The sequence below is a fragment of the Ranitomeya imitator genome, chromosome 2 (assembly GCF_032444005.1).
Source record: "Ranitomeya imitator isolate aRanImi1 chromosome 2, aRanImi1.pri, whole genome shotgun sequence".
Taxonomy (NCBI): Eukaryota; Metazoa; Chordata; class Amphibia; order Anura; family Dendrobatidae; genus Ranitomeya; species Ranitomeya imitator.
The window spans coordinates 794,604,149-794,624,940 of record NC_091283.1 but is presented as its reverse complement, the minus strand read 5'-3'; the positions used below and the strand labels follow the sequence as shown (position 1 = coordinate 794,624,940).

Sequence of the window (20,792 nt, the reverse complement as noted above, 5' to 3'; positions counted from 1 at the left end):
ATACAGGCATGTGGAGGCCACACACAAGACTGAGCATCTTTTCCTTGTCATGAGGCATTTCCACTGAAGTTGGATCAGCCTGTAATTTGATTTTACACTTTGATTTTGAGTGTCATTCCAAATTCAGACCTCCATGGGATATTCATTTTTATTTACATTGATAATTGTTAGATTTTATTGTTCTGAACACATTCCACTATGCAATGAATAAAAATTTGCAACTGCAATATTTAATTCAGAGATATCTAGGATGTGGTATTTTAGTGTTCCCTTTATTTTTTTGAGCAGTGTATATATTTACTACGCACTCAGTGTCGTAGCATAGGGCAGGATTGTGGGCCTATGTGGACAGGATAGCTTCTCTCAGTTGCCACTAATTAGCAGGAGGTGCTGACATGTTTCCTCTCATCCTGGAGATTAGCTATAGAATTAAAGACTGTTGGCTTGCCATTGGGAAGCATAGAAAACCCGCTGTCATGGTCCTGGAACAATCCATGCCAAGTGACCCTTGTGGCACATTGTGCATTGTCCTTTTGACAAAGAGTGGGCAGTTGTCATGAAGTAATGAACTTGGCAGATCACAAAGCTTAGTCAACCCCTACCACCCAAGCATCCATCCAGGACATCAGAGAACCCACGATATGTCAAGAGAACATTCCCCAAACCAGAAATCCACCGCCACCAACCTGATGTTTGCATCTGACAGAATTTTGTGCAATAGCTTTGCTTTACCTTTCGTAAAATGATTCATGTTGTTGCACCAAATTCTGCTTTTCCATTGCTCATTGTTCCAAATTTTTGCCCATTGGAGATTTATTTATTTTATTCTATTTACTAATGTTGGTTTATTTTGCTTATACAGCGCCATTAATTTCCACAGCGCTTTACAGACAGTCTATATTCCCTATCAGTATGTGTTTGGAGTGTTGGAGGAAACCCACACAAACCCGGGGAGAACATACAAACTCCTTGTAGATGTTGTCCTCGGTGGGATTTAACCAAGCAAAGCTACAGCTCTAAACCATTGTGTTACTTGCTCTCCTTAGGCTACATTCTAAGGATGTGTTTTTTCACTCTGCGTATTTTTGAAAGATGCAAGTAGCCTATGTTAGTTAATGGGTGCAGAGATGGCGCAACATCAAAAACTCACCAAAAGCTCATTGTGGGAACGTAGCCTAAAGCTATGGTCACACTTTTGCTGTTTTTTTTTTCCTTAGGCAAAACCTACTCTCTGGGCAGTATAGAAGTTGCTTACAAAAAGCAGGTTTTGATGAGTTTTTGTTGGTTTTTTTGTTGTCTCTTGTCCATGTTGATGGAGATTAGCCCCCCCCCCCAAAAAAAAAAAAAAAAGCATAATTTAACTTCCTTAGGTTTTTGCACCAAAAGCACAGCAAAAACTGAAAACTGTGTTTTTGCACTGAAAAATATGATGAAGAAACGCTGAAAGAAGCGGCATGCTGCAAAAATGAAACAACGTTTTCTAAATCAGTCAGGAAAATAACAAGGTGTGTGCATGAGATTTCTGAAATCTCGAGGTGAGGACCCGTTGAAGTGCTGAGGCACGAAACGGCCGTTGTCCGCTTGTTTCACATCCCTCCCTGCACATTTTTTGTACCATGTCCGAATAAAGTATTGTGACCAGCATATACGGGTAAGTGCACTTCATTTTTTCTTCTTTTGTTGGACCAACATTTCATAGGACTGCAATTTACTTAGGGCCCTACCTGTTCATCAAAACGATTCTTGACATCCTCATCTAACACCTTACAAGATGACCTTTTGGCTGAATTTTTTCCTTCTTGATAAAATCAAATAATCTACAACAGTTTTTATGTGAAAATGTAAAGTTTAATTATGAAAAGATGCCCCAATAAAAGAGTCCCTGAGTCTTATACATAAACGCATATTCAAGAGGTAACAATATGCCGAATGATTCTGTAATCAACATTCATTCTTCGAGGAGACCACCCATACCACCATGGCGGTCTCAGGATGCCAGTCCCAGTTGTAAAGCATTTATTACATATCAAAAACAGAGTACATTTTTTAGAAGCCGGTACCCGGGTGGGACCATACTCCATTCAATAAAAATTAATCTGAGAATCTAGCACTCCTATAACGATCCAAATCATTTGTTTTATGTAGCGCCAGTTCTGCAGCAGAGATTCCAATATAAATGGCACAATATACACATTCCTGTTCTTCCACCGAGATATGTTCAGCTGTAATCCATTGGTCTCACAAAAGCACCGATTTGTCATGGTATCAAAGATTTGGAGCTTTATAGAAGTGCCGGATTCTACATTTAACACCAGTGGCAAAGCCATCAATAAGATTTACTAGATTGTCCGAGGTCCCAGCAGCAACAGTTGCAGTAAAAATAAACATCTTTAATTTTTAAAAGAATCTGCCCCAGAAAAACGGATCCATTTGTGTCCAACGTAGACTTCCAAAAGAACGAGTAAACATCACCCCATGGGGTCCTGCATCCTGCACTAGACATATTATAGTATATAAGTGTCCTCAGAATGCTTTTTTTTTTTTTAAAGAATCTGTCAGCATGTTTTTATATGTAACATAAGAACAGTATGATGTAGGGACAGAGACACTGATTCAAGCCATGTGTCACGTGCTCGTCTTGCTGTTTCACTACAATTAGTGTTTCATTAGCAGGGGATTATCACTGCAGGACTGGGTGTCTCGTGCTTCCTGGTTCAACCACGTCCCTGCTACAGATTGGCAGCTTTGTATGTATACTATATAGTGACAGAAAGCTGCCAATCAGAGGTGTGGGCTTGGTTATACAGGCTTCAGCATTCAGAGCTCTGCTAGATTTGCAGCAGAGAAAACTGATTGTATCACAATTGCTGCACCCAGTAAACTAAGTGATAGATCACTGGAATCAGGGTCTCTGCCCTTTCATCATGCGGCTTTCAGATTACATAGCAAAAATCTGCTGAGAGGTCTCCTTTAAAAGCTCTACACTTTCTACAAGCCCTTTAGAGCAGGGGTCCCCAACTCCAGTCCTCAAGGCCCACCAACAGGTCATGTTTTCAGGATTTCCTTTGCATTGCACAGGTGATGCAATTATTACCTGGGCAAGACTAAGGAAATCCTGAAAACATGACATGTTGGTGGGCCTTGAGAACTGGAGTTGGGGACCCCTGCTTTAGAGTCATTGTGTTTCTGAAGATGCAAAACTTGTGGGGCTCACAGCACTATGAGCATCTGTGATCGGCTCCTATAGAAAGGAAGCGGATATTTAATTGACCTAGTCTTCCTGGGATCAGTGGGCATCCGTGGTTTTCAAAAGTCTTCTAGAGAAAAGAGGAGACGGAAATACAAAGAGGAACTGATAATGCCCCAATCGACCACTCATCATGTGGGGAACGGTCTAAACTAGGCACCGGTGTAGGCTGAGCTCGCATCACTTCTGTTTCGCAGTTCAGAGCTTCATCTGGGGCTTCCACCTGAATCCCCAAAAAGCAGGATTCAGATGAGTCAGCAAATGAGAAGTGGACTACACCAGTCTGGCTAAAAAAAGAAAGTAGGTAAAACGGAGGCAGTTTGCATGATAGAAGCTCCATTTGATGAATGTCTGAACGTCTTTGTTTGGAATTCAGACAAAAGCCACAGATGGAGTCATGGATAAAGAGTAAAGACACCAACAAGATGGGATCCCTTATGCCTTGAAGATTATTGGCAGTGCAGAATGTATAAAATGGCACACAACAGATTTAAGAAAGTGATTGCAGACATCAGACGGATACATAAACTCCTTCCCTGAACCATCGTTAAGTTGCATATACCACTTTTCTATAAAATTGAATCCCCGTCCAAGATAGATATGTAGCCAGAGCACCGTACACAATTAGAAATGGATTGACCTCTTGTATTGACCTGTTTTGCCTTTTAGGAAGGTGCTCGTTAAGTTATTTTAGTTCCTTTTAGTTCTTGTATTTATATCTATTGTATACAGTTTGTCTAATGATCATTACTTCACACTGCCAGCAGCGCCATTTCTGTGCCTCCACCATCCGTGCCATTTCCAATAACCTTTTTAGCCCATTTATGAAGGCGACTGTACAATGGTAAGCCTTTGTTTTCCCGATACAGGTACAATCCTGTTATTTCATTCCACTGAGGACTTGGCTGAACTTCATCCACCGGATATTCCGCTACCATTTCTTTTTCTTCTTTACTCAAAGCAACAAAACCAAAAAATTGCTTGACGTTACCAGCGGCTAAGATCTTGGCATGGACTTCGGCAGTGCGGTTAAATAGCTCCTTCTCAGAGAAACGATACTGGTGCCAGTAGGATTCCTGGTGGTAACTCAAAGGAGAACAACAATGGTGTAAGCACTTAAGAAGGAATATAGTGGAAGCAACCACACCAATTAGAATCCAGCCGAGAAACTGCAAGAGAATAGAAAAGAACGCGTGAGTCCAACCGATTAACAAAATGTTACTTAAACCTGCTGGACTAAAGTGATAGCACATGATACATTTATTTATCGTATATACGTTTTTGCTTGTATCAAGCCCAAGTTTTCCTTCCTATCTAGAAGAATTCACTTGGTTAGTGATGCTGGATGAAGAAATGCAAAAGTGAGAGTATAATGACCCTTATTGTGCACGTACAAAGGACACAGATGCTGATCGCGTAGAAAAAAAGTGGAGCATATAGCGGCAGTTTAACATACCAATTTTGTAAGTTTCCTCATGAAAACAACCTAAGTGCATAAGTGCTATTACGAGCCTCACCGAGAGCCCAAACTGAGAAACATAAGGCCATCCATATAGAAATTGTTTGATTGGCCATGACTTTCGATTGCAAAATTAGCCATTAGCCAGGAATGATAGGAGATAGACATGGGCAATCAGCCGAATTCCCGAGAGGACACATTTTTCAAGAAGTTGGTTGCTTCTAACGAGACAACCTAGTTAATACACCAGCTAGGTGCAGATAAGACTATACAGTATAATATATATATATATATATATATATATATATATATATATATATATATATATATATATATATATATGGGCAGACAGACGGCCGTATTTCTTGTGTGAGGATCGCATTGCAATCCTCGGACTGACCATTGGCTCTCCTGACCGGAGAGTGACAGCTGCATAGAAATACATCACGCCATTATGCTCAGCTCTGGCGCCCTTAAAGGGAGACTTTTCAAAAGACAACCACTCATACCTCCCCCACTGAGTGGTTATAAGCCTACTTATCAAATTTAATTAAAGCTCTCCATACTGTACACATTAATATAAAGTCAGCCGAACCCACCAATATCTTCTCTCTCCTGAATTTCAGTGGCCAATGCTTTATTAAAAGACGGAGATTAGCCATTGCTAGAGAAGTTTGCAGCAGCTTTCTCATAAAAACACCGGAGTGTTTGGCCAAGAAACTGTTCCTGTGTATTGGGGAGTTGGGATCACACCGCAGTCGTTAGATTATGATAGCGCGATCTTTAGCTTTTTCATTGTTCTGTTAGAGATTAATTGTGTAACAGGAAACCAATTTCAGCAGCTGGCACATAGTTACATTGTTGAAAAGACATGTCAATCAAATTCAGCCAAAGGATGTGAAAGGATAAGGGGAATCTGGTATATGTACAGTGGGTATGGAAAGTATTCAGACCCCTTTAAATTTTTTACTCTGCTTCATTGCAGCCATTTGGTAAATTCAAAAAAGTTCATTTTTTTCTCATTAATGTACACTCTGCACCCCATCTTCACTGAAAAAAACAGTAATATGTAGACATTTTTGTATATTTATTAACAAAGAAAAACAAATATCACATGGTCATAAGTATTCAGACCCTTTGCTCAGTATTGAGTAGAAGCCCCTTTTGAGCTAGTACAGCCATGAGTCTTCTTGGGAATGATGCAACAAGTTTCTCACACCTGTATTCAGGGATCCTCTGCCATTCTTCCTTACAGATCATCTCCAGTCCTGTCCGGTTGGATGGTGAACATTGGGGGACAGCCATTTTCAGGTCTCTCCAGAGATGTTCAGTTGGGTTTAGGTCAGGGCTCTGGCTGGGCCAGTCAAGAATGGTCACAGAGTTGTTCTGAAGCCACTCCTTTGTTATTTTAGCTGTGTGCTTAGGGTCAATGTCTTGTTAGAAAGTGAACCTTCAGCCAAGTCTGAGGTCTAGAGCACTCTGGAAGAGGTTTTCATCCAGGATATCTCTGTACTTGGCCGCATTCATATTTCCTTCAATGACAACCAGTCGTCTTGTCCCTGCAGCTGAAAAACACCCCCATAGCATGATGCTGCCACCACCATGTTTCACTGTTTGGGTTGTATTGGGCAAGTGATGAGCAGTGCCTGGTTTTCTCCACACATACCGCTTAGAATTATCACCAAAATGGTCTTTGTCTCATCAGACCAGAGAATCTTATTTCTCATAGTCTGTGAGTTCTTCATTTTTTTTTTTAGCAATCTCTATGCGGGCTTTCGTATGTGTTGCACTGAAGAGAGGCTTCCGTTGGGCCACTCTGCTATAAAGGCCCAACTGGTTGAGGGCTGCAGCGATAGGTGACTTTGTGGAAGTTTCTCCCATCTCCCTACTGCATCTCTGGAGCTCAGCCACAGTGATCTTGGGGTTCTTCTTTACCTCTCTCACCAAGGCTCTTCTCCCACGATTGCTCAGTTTGGCTGGACGGCCAGGTCTAGGAAGACTTCTGGTGGCCCCAAACTTCTTCCATTTAAGGATTATGGAGGCCACTTATGAACCTTGAGTACTGCAGGAATTCTTTTGTAACCTTGGCCAGATCTGTGCCTTGCCACAATTGTGCCTCTCAGCTCCTTGGACAGTTCCTTTGACCTCATGATTCTCATTTGGTCTGACATGCATGAGCTGTGAGGTCTTATATAGACAGGTGTGCGCCTTTGCAAATCAAGTCCTATCAGTTTAATTAAACACAGCTGGACTCCAATGAAGGAGTAGAACCATCTCAAGGAGGATCAGAGGGAAATGGACAGCATGTGACTTAAATATCTGTGTCTGGGCAAAGGGTCTGAATACTTATGACCATGTGATATTTCAGTTTTTCTTTTTTAATAAAATTTGCAAAAATGTCTACATTTGTTTTTTTCAGTCAAAATGGGGTGCAGTGTACATTAATGAGAAAAAAATTAACTTTTTTGAATTTACCAAATGGCTGCAATGAAACAAAAAATGAAAAATTTAAATGTGTCCGAATCCTTTCTATACCCACCGTACTGTACATCCACAATACATAAGCCACTCTGTCCTAAAAAGTACGTTTTTCCCTCTTGATCCTGAGTGTTGATTGACTGTATCAACATTTAGAATTTTACACAAGTACGGTATTTACATTTTTATATTTTTTTGAAAAAAATAAAACAATCTGTGACCGGATTCATAGTTTACATGGTAAAGTAGACCTGTCTCCTATAGACACGGATCCCTTTTTTCTCCAGGCGGAGTGTGCCTGCTGAGCACCGGCGCTGCGATAGGATGTGGCTGTCGGCTCCCGTTGTGAACAGCAGGGCCGAGAAGGAGAGAGGTGTCGCTACTAAGAGCCTGAGTACTGCTCACGTGCGGAGGAGAGACGGCCGAGTATCGGACATTCGTTTGCGGCCTACCCTGCCATTTGCTGGACGACAATCCACGTTCCACCCCGAGAGTGCTGCAGCCTGGTTTGCTCTGTCCGCACAAGTTGATGGACTAGGAGCTCATTGGAAGGTACTGGAGACCGATCGCTGCTGCCAGAAGATGGATCATTGTTCAGAGGACCCCCTTTGTGGACCTCTTCCCGGCTGTTGCCGGTCCTACAACCCCTGTGGGATCATCTGCGGTGGAGGAGCATCAAGGACACTAAGTTTAATAACTGGACTGCTAATATTTCGTACTTGTTGTTTCTTCTGCCTATTCTTTAACCATTTATCTCCCTGCGACGAGTTAATACCCCGTTTCAGTAAATTGCTAAGTTTGTTAACCCTTTCTCTGCGTCCTGTCTGTCACTGCATCCCGCAACCTGCTTACACATATACACAATATTATTGGTGATTTACACTATTGAAAACTTTATAAGATATATTCACAGATATATCACAGGGTGAACAGAAATAGCACAGCTTTCCCTCTCCCTCTTGAACATGTTTCCAGTATGTGTCTGGCATTTATGATAGGTCACAGGAAACACCTGTCAGATCCCAAAGGCAGGAATTTACTAGTGCAGAATATTTATTGTTTTAAATGAAATCTCTTTATTTGATCACTTGACATTACAGCGAGTAAGGCGGATGCTGACCCCCAACAACAGGGGCGCATATCTGCACGATAAGCAGAGAATTACAATTTTACATTTTCATTATCTAGCAATACTTAAGCTCACCCCGTTCCCCCCTCACCAGTTCATCTAAGTTAGAACATTGTAAAAAAAACAAACAAAAAAGGTAATGCCACATAAAATATAAAAATATGCCAAAATCAAGAAAAAAGGTGGATCTAGAAATTCAAAGCCTCTCAGTAGTACATAAAATCTTAGTTTATTGAGATTGGATTATTTCCGGCTAGTGGGGAATATCTGAAGGAAAGTCCTTGTGCACGATCAGTGAAACAATTCCTCTATGAGGCATACAGAGCGGGAAAAGATGAGATTATTGGCCGATCATGTAATGTATGGACCAGCCGAGTCCTAAGTGGGAAACATGACTGTAAGTCACAGCTGAAATCATTGATGGATTTACTGTCATGGTTGCATCCAGTAAAAAAAAAACATTGTAATGGTATCATTCCCAAAATGTCTACCACAATTTGTGGAGCCATAGCTTAAGACTTGGTACAGTGGATCCAATTAATGGATCACATAAGTTTACCTGTTCCCCAATTTAAATGGTTTGTGACCCCTACTGGGAACAAAAACAATGGTTCCTAACTGATTGGAAAGAAATATGTACTAAGTCAGTGGTGCCCAACCTTTCTGACCTCGAGAGCCGCATTCAGTTCTGAGAGATGGTCGTGAGCCACATCCACTGCGTCCACCCTCTCCCACCGCAGTATCCGCCATAGCCCCAATTACAGCCAAAGTTTCCTCACAGAAAGAAAAGGTATTTGAGGTGCTTTCAGTCATAGGGATGGCAATTTTATCATTTCAGTCACGGATCAGTCAGTGTGGTTTTGAGATTATGCATGTCCACAGCATTGCGATTGGGCCAGTCATGGCAATCAATGTCATGGCAACCACCTAGCAAATCCCGTGCTGGCGCACCGCCCATCCGCTCCCCGGCCATGCGCACTGACTGAGTGTACAGCCCCAGAGTCATATCAGATGTGCGCATGTGCCAGAGCGCAGATTGGACTCAGTGACGCGCTCACACTTCATATAGCCATGGAGCAGCTCAGAGCATGCGCACAGCTGATTTGAAGCTGGGGCTGTACACCCTGAGTCAGTGAGCATGCCCGGGGAGTGGGTGAGCAGTGCGCCTGTGCAGGATTTGCTATGTGGTTGCCGTGATGTCGGTCCAGTCATGGCAATCAATCACAATGCAGTTGGCGTGCACTGACTGATCCGTGACTTAAACAATAAAATCGCCACCCCTATAACTGAAGCAAGGTATGTGAGGGAATCCCCTAATGATATAAAATGTTTTTGTTTTTTTTAAACATAATACTTGGAGCTTTTATTTGCCAAAAACATGTTAGGCTGGTTTCACACTTGCGTTTTAAAACGCATGCGCTTGAAAAAAAAAACGCATGGTGAAAAAACGCATGTAAACGCATGCAAACGCTGCGTTTTTTAGACGCATGCGTTTTTGCATGTGGTGTAAAAAACGCGGCGTTTTGACGCGTTTACATGCGTTTTTCCATGCATTTGCGTTTTTTAAACGCATGCTGAGAAATGTGTGACAGCTGCCAATCATCTAAATAAAGTAAAAAAAAACACTATAAACATAAATAGCTAGGGTTAAGGTTAGGGGTAGGGGTAGGGATCCTAACCCTACCCCTAACCCTAACCCTAAAGGGATCCTAACCCTAACCCTAAAGGGATCCTAACCCTAACCCTACCCCTAACCCTAGGGATCCTAACCCTAATCCTACCCCTAACCCTACCCCTAACCCCTTTAGGGTTAGGGGTAGGGTTAGGATCCCGTTAGGGTTAGGGGTAGGGTTAGGATCCCCTTAGGGTTAGGGTTAGGATCCCTTTAGGGTTAGGGTTAGGGTTAGGATCCCGTTAGGGTTAGGATCCCTTTAGGGTTAGGGTTAGGATCCCTTTACGGTTAGGGGTAGGGTTAGGGGTAGGATCCCTTTAGGGTTAGGCTTAGGGTTAGAGTTATGATCCCTTTATAACCTTTATGGTGGGGGGTGGCATATCAGTGTGTTTTCTGTTTTTTTAATATAAAAACGCATGCGTTTTTAACGCAAACAAACGCATGCACACAAAAACGCATGCGTTTCCATTGACTCCAATGTATTTGACCCAAAAAAATGCATGAAAACACATGCGTTTTTTTGTGTCCAAAAAACCCCCCTCAAAAATACTACAAGTTGCATTTTTGAAAATGAACGTATGCAGTAAAAAACGCATGCGTTCAGAAACGCATGCAAACGCGTACACCAAAAAACGCATGCGTTTTCAATGTTAAATATAGGGGAAAAAAACGCTGCAGACAAAAACGCAAGTGTGAAACCACCCTTAGTGATGCACATTGGGGGCTTGTTGGATAGCTAAAAACAACATGACAGGTTCCCTTTAAAAGGCGGCATACTGACATACAGGGGGTCCCACATTCAGAATTCTCGCATGAAGCATTCCCACCATACTATCGCATGCAGCTTCTAAAACCCGCTAAGTAATAGGATGATAGTATCTCCAGCTTCCCCACCACCACTATATGTGCGTCCAGATCTGCTCTTCTGTGCAGGATAACTCAAAAAAGTCACCATCCGGAGACCTACTCTCCATAACGTTTTACTTATACCTGGCACTAATGCACCAAGCTGGCAGATAGCCGTGAGCCACACAGTATGGACCCCCGAGCCACAGGTTGATAGATAATAGATACCTACCTCCAATGGTCATTAATGGGACAAAAAAAACAATTAAAGTTTATTATGATGTGATGGGAGACTTGGAAAATCTTTTTGCATACATTTACATTCTATGTAGGGTGTATTTATCGGCCAGATTTCAGGACTGTAGAACTTACCTGTGATTCATACTTTAATCTCCGTATAACTTCTTCTTTGAAGACCAGAAGCTCAGTTGGGGTGTCTTTGCATGGAAATTTAGCCATGTCTTCTTGTCCTTTGCCAATGGGAAAGTCGAGAAATGTGTTGCGGTTTAAGAACTCGCTGCGGGCGCACACATACGCCTCTCCCCGGAGCAGGGAAATAACCGACCAAGTCACGGGGGCTACAGCCGCCCTTCCTGCTATGGATCCAAATAATAAGAAAGTAGCAGGGATCGAACAGTTCCTCATCGCCCTTTTCCGACATTCTGCTACTAGATTCCAAGTGTGGTTATTTAATATGATGCCAACGAGAAACAAGACGAGGGCGGGCACTCCGATAGCTGCCAGTCCGTACATATAGTTTCTCTCTGGAGAACAAGGGCAGTGAAACGCTACTACAGAGAACAACTCTTGGCTGCCCACCGTCCCCAACGCAACCAGTCCATTGAATATCATCACATCTCTGCTCTTGAAGAACAGAGAAAAGAACTTCAAGTTTTCAGATATTAAAGAAGCCATTCTTTTGTGGTTTCAAGGTCCAGAAAAGTGGGCAAACTTTATTCTGCAGAGAAAAAAAAAAAAGACTTCAATTCAATGAAAGAAAACAAAATACAAATGATAATGTGATCTTATTTTAATGTTTTTGCTGCCTCTTCCTGTTTCCATTTCCTTTTCAGACTTGGCAGTGTAGAGATAATATTGTGGTGATGTGATAATGTGAGCTCAGCGCAAAGTAAAGTTCCAAACTACTTTGTGTTCATTGCTCATTTCATGCAAAACGCACTTCGAAATGCAAAATGTCAATTTCTAGATAAAAGGCTAAATTGTGAATCATATAATGAAAAAAAAAACATAAATCCTCTATGTGGCAATGTAGGAACCAAAACCTTAGGGTATGTGCGCATGTTAAGTATTTGGGGCAGAAATGTTTGCACTGTTTCTGCATCTCTTGGCAGGAAAAACACAGCGTAAAATATGTGCAGGACCATGTCCATGGCTCTGTACTGCAGGAGAGTTCAGTCCCAGGCGATACAGTACAGCCACAGTCTGGTGCGCACCTGGAATTTGTGAATAAACCTTAAAATACCAATGTATGAAAAAAAGACTGCAGGGAAATGATAGAGCACAATGCGGAAACAAATTGATCTCTGTATTCCACATTAGAGGTTTTCCAGGAATATATATTGATGTTTTATCCTTAGATTGATATGCAATCAGTGGTGGTCTGAACGTACTTGCATCTATATCTGACTGCATTTTTGTTCCATTAAAAACATTTAATCAAACACTTGTGGAAATAATTGTGCAAGTCTATAAGCAGCGAGGGGAAACATGTGTGGATGATGTAATAATTAATTTTGGGGTTTTTTTCAGAAGAAAATGATACTGATGTACAGTACAGACCAAAAGTTTGGACACACCTTCTCATTTAAAGATTTTTCTGTATTTCCATGACTATGAAAATTGTACATTCACACTGAAAGCATCAAAACTATGAATTAACACATGTGGAATTATATACTTAACAAAAAAGTGTGAAACAACTGAAATTATGTCTTACATTCTAGGTTCTTCAAAGTAGCCACCTTTTGCTTTGATGACTTTTTTTGTTTTGATGCCTTCAGTGTGAATGTACAATTTTCATAGTCATGAAAATACAGAAAAATCTTTAAATGAGAAGGTGTGTCCAAACTTTAGGTCTGTAGCGTATGTGAAAGTGTCCCAAGTGAGGCAATATTAGATCAACGCCCACGGCCGAGAATTCCCCTGTGTATGTTAACACGTAACGTTACCCTACAGAAACTAGTACAGACCTGTTTGTAATACTATCCAGGATGTTACCTAGAAAGGAGAAAAAAAAAGAAAGAAGGGTGGGGGTGATATAACAGGTGAAGAGAAAAAACACACAAAAAAAAAAAAACCAAGAAAAATGATATGTATAATAAAGGCTGGTCGTTTGGTGGGTTTCCTCTGGCTTCCTCCCACATTCCAATAGGGAACTTACAATGTGAGTCCCAATGGGAACAGTCCCGATAATGACTGTAAAGAGCTGCGGAATTTTGTAGCGCTATATAAGGCCGGGGTCACACTAGTCTGTAATACGGACGAGTGCTAAGCGATAAAAAAATCGCATAGAACTCGGACCAATGTTAATCTATGGGGCAGCTCCTATCATGCGCTTTTTTCTCGTCCGTATTACACTTGCGAGTGAAGTCGCAGCATGCTGCGATTGTCTGTGTATCTCAGCTGAGAAACGCCAATGCAAGTCTATGGGTGCGAGAAAAAAAACACAGCACACGGACCATCAGTGTGACTTGCGAGAAATTCTCAGGCATTGGGCAGGTGACAGGAAAGGGTCGGCCATTATTTGCTCATTTTGCAAGTGTGTGAGAAAATCTCAACACATGGATGAGAAAAAAAAGCATCCTGGCATAGCACACGGATGAGATACGGATCACCATACGGAGAACATTTGTGCGGTTCTCAGCAGACAAAATCGGACAGATTTTGTATTCATTGCGTGTGACTCCAGCCTAAAAGTGATTAAAATAAATAAATATAAATCTAATACCAAGTACACATTGTTGCGGATTTCACTGCAGATCAGTCCCATGGGATCATTCTCTAAGGCTGGTTTCACATTTGCGTTCGCCCGCGTTTGCTTATGCACCATGTCGGAATTTTTGAGGGGGCAAATTTAAGTCAGATATGCGCATGCAGATGAGTGCATTAAAAAAACGCATTACTGCCTCTGGAAACGCATGCGTACGCATGTCTTTGCGCACGCATGCGTTCGATGCGCTTGCGTACTTCGGGCTGCGCATGTCCAGGAACTGATTTAGACACGCCCATTGAGGCACGCCCTCCTGGAAATGTCAAGTGCATGCACATAAAAAGAGCAAATACATGTAAAAACGTATGCAAATGCTGCTTTTTTTTTTGCAGTCATGCATAAGCTGATGCGGATTAAAAACGCTACGTTATCATGCGTTTGCGGACGATACGCTGCGGACTCAACCGCAAATGTGAACCTAGCCTTACTTAATAAACTGCACACTAAAGGCTGGAGCCAGAGAACGAGTTTGGCGAGCAGCTGACATGTTTCTATTGTGTCAATGGTTCTTTTTACATGTTTATGATGCACATTATTTTTATGCTGGTTAATTTTTGCATTTCTTACATTTTGACAGATTGAAAAATAAAGAATTTAAAATGCTTCCGCAGGATTTGGCTGGGTCTCGGGTTTCCAGTCACTGCAGGTAATGCACAGATTAACCACATTGTGGGGAAACGCATACATGTTTAAATGTCCTGGAAAACAATAAAAATGTGCAAATGTGTATTCATGTGGGGCGCACATCTCCCCACCCTCAGGGCAGTAATGAACAGGCTGCTGTGTATATATCAGCCCAATTTTTTTTTTTTTAAACACATGAGAGCGGCATAAAAAAATCTAACATTCTGAAGCAAAACTAGCAATATTTATAACTTTTTATGTCTAATTTCTTCTTGTGACCAGTGTACATTTAAATTCCGAAAGGGAAATCCTACCATATGTACAAAGGAGTCTGCAGTAGTACGCATCGCGGCAGGTGCACAAAAGTAATGTATGACAGCAATGTATGGGCTGGTGCAGCTGATGGCATTTTCAGTCTGAGTGCGACCCGACAAATCATCCAATTGCCCTTGGACCAATGTTACTCTATGGGCCGTGCACATGTCTGAATTTTTTCCTTGGACAGCGTTTGCCTAAGGGGTTAAAAAAATAATAATCGCATTCTACACTATTTGGATCTGATATTCGAATCGCGCTCGGCCATGCCAGTCAATGAAAAAAAAAATCAGACTGCACTTGGATGACATCTGAGTGCAGTCCGATTTCCATGGATTGACAGAATGCAGAACATGGGAAAAGTTTTTTTTTTACCCTCATCAAATCACACTTTGATCATAATCGGAGACTGATTAGAGTGTGATTAGCATTATCAGACCGATTTTCTCGGATGAAAGTAAATATAGTCTTATGATTCCAGCCTAAAGAGAACCAAACAAAAGTGTCCAAAAGACGCGTGTCCTTCCAGAAGCATCTTGTAAAACAGATTTATTTAGGGTATATTTAAATAAAGCAACTCTGCCAAAGTTGCACAGCTGACAACTACTTGGCAAAAAATGCTTTAAGTTTTACCGTGAATTACAGATTAGTTATTGAATGCATTCTTATAAAGCGGTGCAGCCAATAGCCACGATAATACATGAAATAACGGTAAGAAATATACAGCTATTCCACATAGCACATGCATGCAATAAAGCAGCGCTATAAATCAGTCGTGGTGGCGTAACTACATACGGCAGACCCTGGAGTGCTGAAAATCATCATTCAGTACCTAATACAACATGTCAGGAAGATCAGGCAGTGTTACGGACTTTACCTCTTATTGGCAATAAAAATAATAAGGGCCATAATTTACAAAAAGTCGATGATGTGGGATATATTGACCCCCATGAGTGATCCATGTAATCTGTAGGGTGGTAAATATCACATCACCGTTACAGTCCAACCACAACCACAAGATCATCTCCGAAATGTTCCAGATGACGACAATAGAAAATAAAGTCATATAAACCAGTAATCCAGTCCTGCTGTAGGAGCTTGAGATCAACCAGCAGACACATATAGAGAAAGTAGTAGGAAAGCCAGGAGGATGAATCATTGATTCCAGCTCCTTGTTATGGTGGACACAGAGTCTTGTAGGATTCTGCATATGTGCTGTGGTCTGTAATAATAAGGTTAAAACTTACAGCTCCTTCAGAGGGTCCTCAGCTTTCTGCAGTCCCCTCCAGGGAGTCTGGGACCTCACAGCCAGGGAGGGACAACCCAACACTGCTCAGGAGCACAGACTTCTCTGTCCAGGAGTCTCCCCAGGGTGTGTGCAGAGGAAACGTCATGTGACGTCGCTAAAAGGGGGGATCCAGCCCAAAACTCTAGCAGAGATGTGAATATTTCCCTGCGCCTCTTTCTATGTGCTCCAGAGCAGGATTGTAATGCTGGATGCAAGAATGTGATTTCATGACCTCTTGTCCCGCTATTCCACCACTGATTATATATAGTCATGGAATCTTGTAAATTATAGGATCGATGACAGGCTCGGACTGGCCCACAGGGTAACAGGGGAATCCCCCGGTGGGCCTCTGTGTAAATCTGGGCCCCCAACCTCACTGTATGGGCAGTACTTGGCTTAATTCACTTGATTGACTCTGTACAGAAAAAAGCAGCGTCTCATCATTCATTAATCACGCTACCCAGTTTATTATTATTATATAGAGAAATAGGTAAATTTGTGAACAAAGGTAGTATAATATTTGCATGCAGGTGAAAAGTGGCCCCTCCCCAAAGTCAATGTTACTGGTGGTCCCTTGTCACCCCAGTCTGACACTGGTAACAAGTGTTCCATTTTCCTTCTTAAAGGGAACCTGTCACCCCCCTCAGGCGTTTGAAACTAAAAGAGCCACCTTGTGCAGCAGTAATGCTGCATTCTGACAAGGTGGCTCTTTTAGTTAGTGGTGCTGTAACTGCAGAAATAATCCCCCCCCCCCCCCCCCCGGTTAAATCCAGTACTCCCGGACTGGGAAAAGAAGAATAACAATACATGTTAGTAGAAAATACACAAAATTTCAAATACTATGAACAAGTAAATATGACAGTGCTTCCCGTTATGGGAGGTGAGGACGTTTGGACGTTGCAAAAGATTGGCCATGCATAGTTCATGACTCCCAGTTCAGTAGGTGCAACCTTGAAATAGCAGGGACCCCGGGTAAACAAAGGGGTCCCTGTGAAAGTTTTGGAGCAATTCACTGTCCATCACACCATTGTCCATTCTTAAACCGTAACAAAGATATTTACACAAACATTTTCAACCAAATAGCAACTTTCGTTAATATCTCCAAGTTTTATAGCGAAGTGGAGTCTGATTCTTAGTGCTACGCGTAGACCTCCGCAGCACAAGGGTTGTTATTGGCCTGACAGGACCCACTACGCTGGCTATCGCTGGTGTAGTGCACTGTCTTCTAGCTACACTCCTGGTGAGTCTGGGCAGCACCGGCACGCTGGAGTTCTCAGAGCTGCCACTACTAATGATGGGTATGGCAGATTCACCGATAGCAGAGGGAGGGCTTGCTGGCTCGACTGTTGGCATCGCACCTTCTTTTGGGATTGGCTGCGCTTGCGGGGCCAGATGCCCTGGCACCACATTTAGCTCTGGCAGTTTCAGTTGACGAAACGCTAAGACAGGTACCACAATGGCCTGATTTATTTGAGTCCACGACTGAGGAAAATCGCCAAGAACAGTGTGTATCATCTTTTCCTCTTCCACGGGCGGAGAAGTCTTGGGGTCTGTTTCCCCATCTCTCAGCTTATCAGGGCATATTTTGAGGTGGTCTCTGGATATGGCCGTTGAGGTTTCCCCTCCGTCTTTACTGATGAGACAGACCTTCGTATTGTCGAAATCGGAGGGCAGAATGGTATACGGTTCTGCTTCCCATTGGTCATCAAGCTTGTGTAGTCTCCTCTTTCGTTTGAGTACCTGCTCACCGGGTGACAACGGAGCCGCGGAAGCATACTGGTTGTAGTCCCTTTCTTGTTTTTGTCTGGCTTGGGTGAGACTTCTTTCTACACATTCCTGTACTTTGCGGTACCTTTGCTGCCTCTCGGTATCCCAATCCGCATCTGGCAATATATCTTCGGGGGTCAGGACCCCCATGTCCAGATCGACGGGTAACTTGCTAGACCTTCCTCGCATCAGGTACGCTGGGGTGCAGTTGGTGTAATTCACCGGGATGTGGTTGTACATGTCTACCAAGTCTGGTAACTTTGTGGGCCACAAGTTCCGCTCCTCTACCGGTAAGGTCTTCAGTAAGTCAATCACCACTTGGTTCATCTTCTCACACATCCTGTTGGTTTGTGGATGGTACGGCGTGGTTCTGATCTTCTTACACCCATACAAATTGCAGAACTCCTGGAACACCTCTGCTTCAAATGCTGGTCCCTGATCGGTTAGCACCTTCTCCGGGTACCCATGGGGTCTACAGAAGTACTGCTGGAAGGTTTTGGCAGCCGTCCTAGCCGTTAGATCTTTGACCGGTATGACTACCAGGAATCTGGAGTAGTGGTCCACAATGGTGAGCGCGTAGAGATAACCTGACCGGCTAGGTGTTAGCTTCACGTGATCCAGCGCGACCAACTCGAGCGGCCGTTTGGTGATGATGGGCTGCAAGGGAGCCCGTTGGCTGTCACGATCATTCCGGCGTAGGCTACAGGGGCCACACTCTCGACACCACTTCTCGATGGCTTTCTTCATGCCAATCCAGTAGAACCTCCCACGGAGTAGCCTCTCCAGCTTTCTCCACCCGAAGTGTCCTGCCCCATAGTGGTACGCTCCCAGGACCATTGGCACATCTTGTCTTGGGACTACGATCTGCCATACCAATTCATGAGTGGATGGGTCGATGCTCCTCCGGCACAGCTTGCCATCGTGGATTAACAGTTTGCCCCTCTCCTTCCACAACTGTAATGCCTCTGGTGGATCATCCGGGCCGGGATGCAAACCTGCCTGCGTCAGGAGCTCTTTCACCCGATGGACTGCAGGGTCGCCATCCTGGTACTCTGTCCACCCGTGATGGGGCAGGGGATCCAACGGGGCACCTTGTTGATTCCTGCGCCTGTTCTCCACCTGATGGGAACACTGGGTTGCCTTGGGGCGATGGAAAGCGGGCAGCTCTACCTCTTCAAATGCTTCTGGATCCTCCCCCGTGTCAGGCAAGTGAGGCATCCGGGACAATGCATCGGCATTCGCATTCTTGTGCCCCGCCCGGTACTTGATGGTGAAATCGTAATTGGACAACCGGGCCATCCACCGCTGCTCCAAGGCACCGAGTTTTGCTGTGTCCAAGTGCGTTAGTGGATTATTATCCGTGAAGACGGTGAATTTTGCTGAGGCCAGGTAGTGCTTGAACCTCTCCGTCACGGCCCAAACGACAGCGAGGAACTCCAGCTTAAAGGAACTGTAGTTGTCAGGGTTCCTTTCAGTGGGGCGAAGTTTCCTGCTGGCGTAAGCAATCACTCTCTCCTTGCCTTTCTGGACCTGGGACAGCACAGCTCCCAGCCCCACGTTGCTGGCATCCATATACAATACAAACGGCTGGTCATATTCAGGGTAGGCTAGTACCTCTTCTCCTGTCAGCGCCAACTTTAAGCAGATGAACGATTCTTCCAGTCCGTCGTTCCAATCAAACGGGGTATTCTTACCCTTGGGTTTCTTGGGTTGGCCCACCAACAGGTCTTGCAACGGTGCGGCCTTCTTGGTGAAGTCTTTGATAAACCTCCGGTAGTAGCCCACCAACCCGAGGAACTGTTGGACTTCATGGAGGTTACCGGGCTGCGGCCAGTCCTTTATCACCGTGACTTTGTCGGGGTCTGGGGCCACTCCTTCGGCACTCACCACATGGCCCAGGTACTGCACTTTGGGTTTCAGCAGATGGCATTTAGACGGTTTCACCTTTAAGCCAAAGTTGGACAGAGCTTCAAACACCTCGGCCAGGTGCTTCAAATGGTCTTCATAGGTCTTGGAGAAGACAATGACATCGTCCAGATATAGCAGCACGGTCTCAAAGTTCTTGTGTCCCAGACAGCACTCCATCATCCTCTGGAACGTCCCCGGGGCGTTACACAATTCGAAGGGTATGTAGTTGAACTCGCAGAGACCCATCGGTGTCGTGAAGGCCGTCTTTTCCTTGTCCGCCACTGCCACGGGAACCTGCCAGTACCCACTGGTGAGATCCAAGGTAGAGAAGTAGTTAGCAGACTTTAAAGCAGCCAAGGACTCCTCTATCCTAGGCAGGGGGTATGCATCCTTATGTGTAATGCGGTTTAGTTGCCTATAATCCACACACATCCTCATGGTGCCATCTTTCTTCCTAACGAGAACTAATGGAGCTGCCCAGCGGCTACAGCTGTCTCTCACTACCCCAGCCTCCTTCATCTCTCGTAACATGTCCTTGGCACACTGATAATGAGCTGGGGGTACAGGACGGTATCTCTCTTTTATGGGTGGGTGATCTCCTGTGGGAATATGGTGTTGAATCCCTTTTACCCGCCCGAAATCAAGGGGGTGCTTGCTGAATACCCGCTCATACTCTTGAACCACCCTGTAGGCCCACTGTATCTGGTGAGGTGGAATAGAATCAGTGCCCACATGTAATTCTTGACACCAATCTTTCGATTGCCCTGCAGAGCCGTTGTCCTCCGCCGGATTGGACGGGACCAAGGGCCCGGGTGCCTGTATCATGCTGTTATTAACAGTAAACAGCTTGGCAAGCGTGACATATTTGGTTAGGTGTACTTCTTCCTCCCCACAGTTAAGAACACGTACTGGCACCCTCCCCTTGCGGACGTCAACCATCCCTCTGGCTGTCAGGAGGGTAGGCCTATTATCTGAATACACAGGTTCTACTAGGGCCTGATAGTCTTTGCCCCCGAGACCTATGGCTGCCCGACACCATATTAACATTT

General features: G+C 43.8%; 1 protein-coding gene across 2 annotated transcripts; it reads right to left on the bottom strand.

Moving 5' to 3' along the window:
- Window positions 1-1,826: 1,826 nt before the first annotated feature.
- On the bottom strand, window positions 1,827-16,142 carry CALHM2 (calcium homeostasis modulator family member 2). Of its 2 annotated transcripts, XM_069753696.1 has the most exons (4): window positions 16,028-16,134; window positions 13,042-13,069; window positions 11,204-11,789; window positions 1,827-4,416 (listed from the first exon to the last, which is right to left on the bottom strand). In XM_069753696.1, exons 3-4 carry the CDS (start codon window positions 11,744-11,746, stop codon window positions 4,000-4,002), a joined length of 960 nt encoding a protein of 319 aa, XP_069609797.1. In that variant the 5' UTR covers window positions 11,747-11,789; window positions 13,042-13,069; window positions 16,028-16,134; the 3' UTR covers window positions 1,827-3,999. The 2 variants fall into 2 exon arrangements, with proteins under 2 accessions (XP_069609797.1, XP_069609796.1); XM_069753695.1 differs by lacking the exon at window positions 13,042-13,069 and having other exon boundaries at window positions 16,028-16,142.
- Between the last annotated feature and the right edge of the window lie 4,650 nt (window positions 16,143-20,792).

Bases quoted from the DNA above. Each gene is read 5' to 3' on its own strand.
- CALHM2 (XM_069753695.1), bottom strand. From the start codon at position 11,746: ATGGCTTCTTTAATATCTGAAAACTTGAAGTTCTTTTCTCTGTTCTTC. The intron at 4,417-11,203 runs GTAAGTTCTACA...ATTCTCTTGCAG, and splicing joins GATTAAAGTATGAATCACAG to TTTCTCGGCTGGATTCTAAT.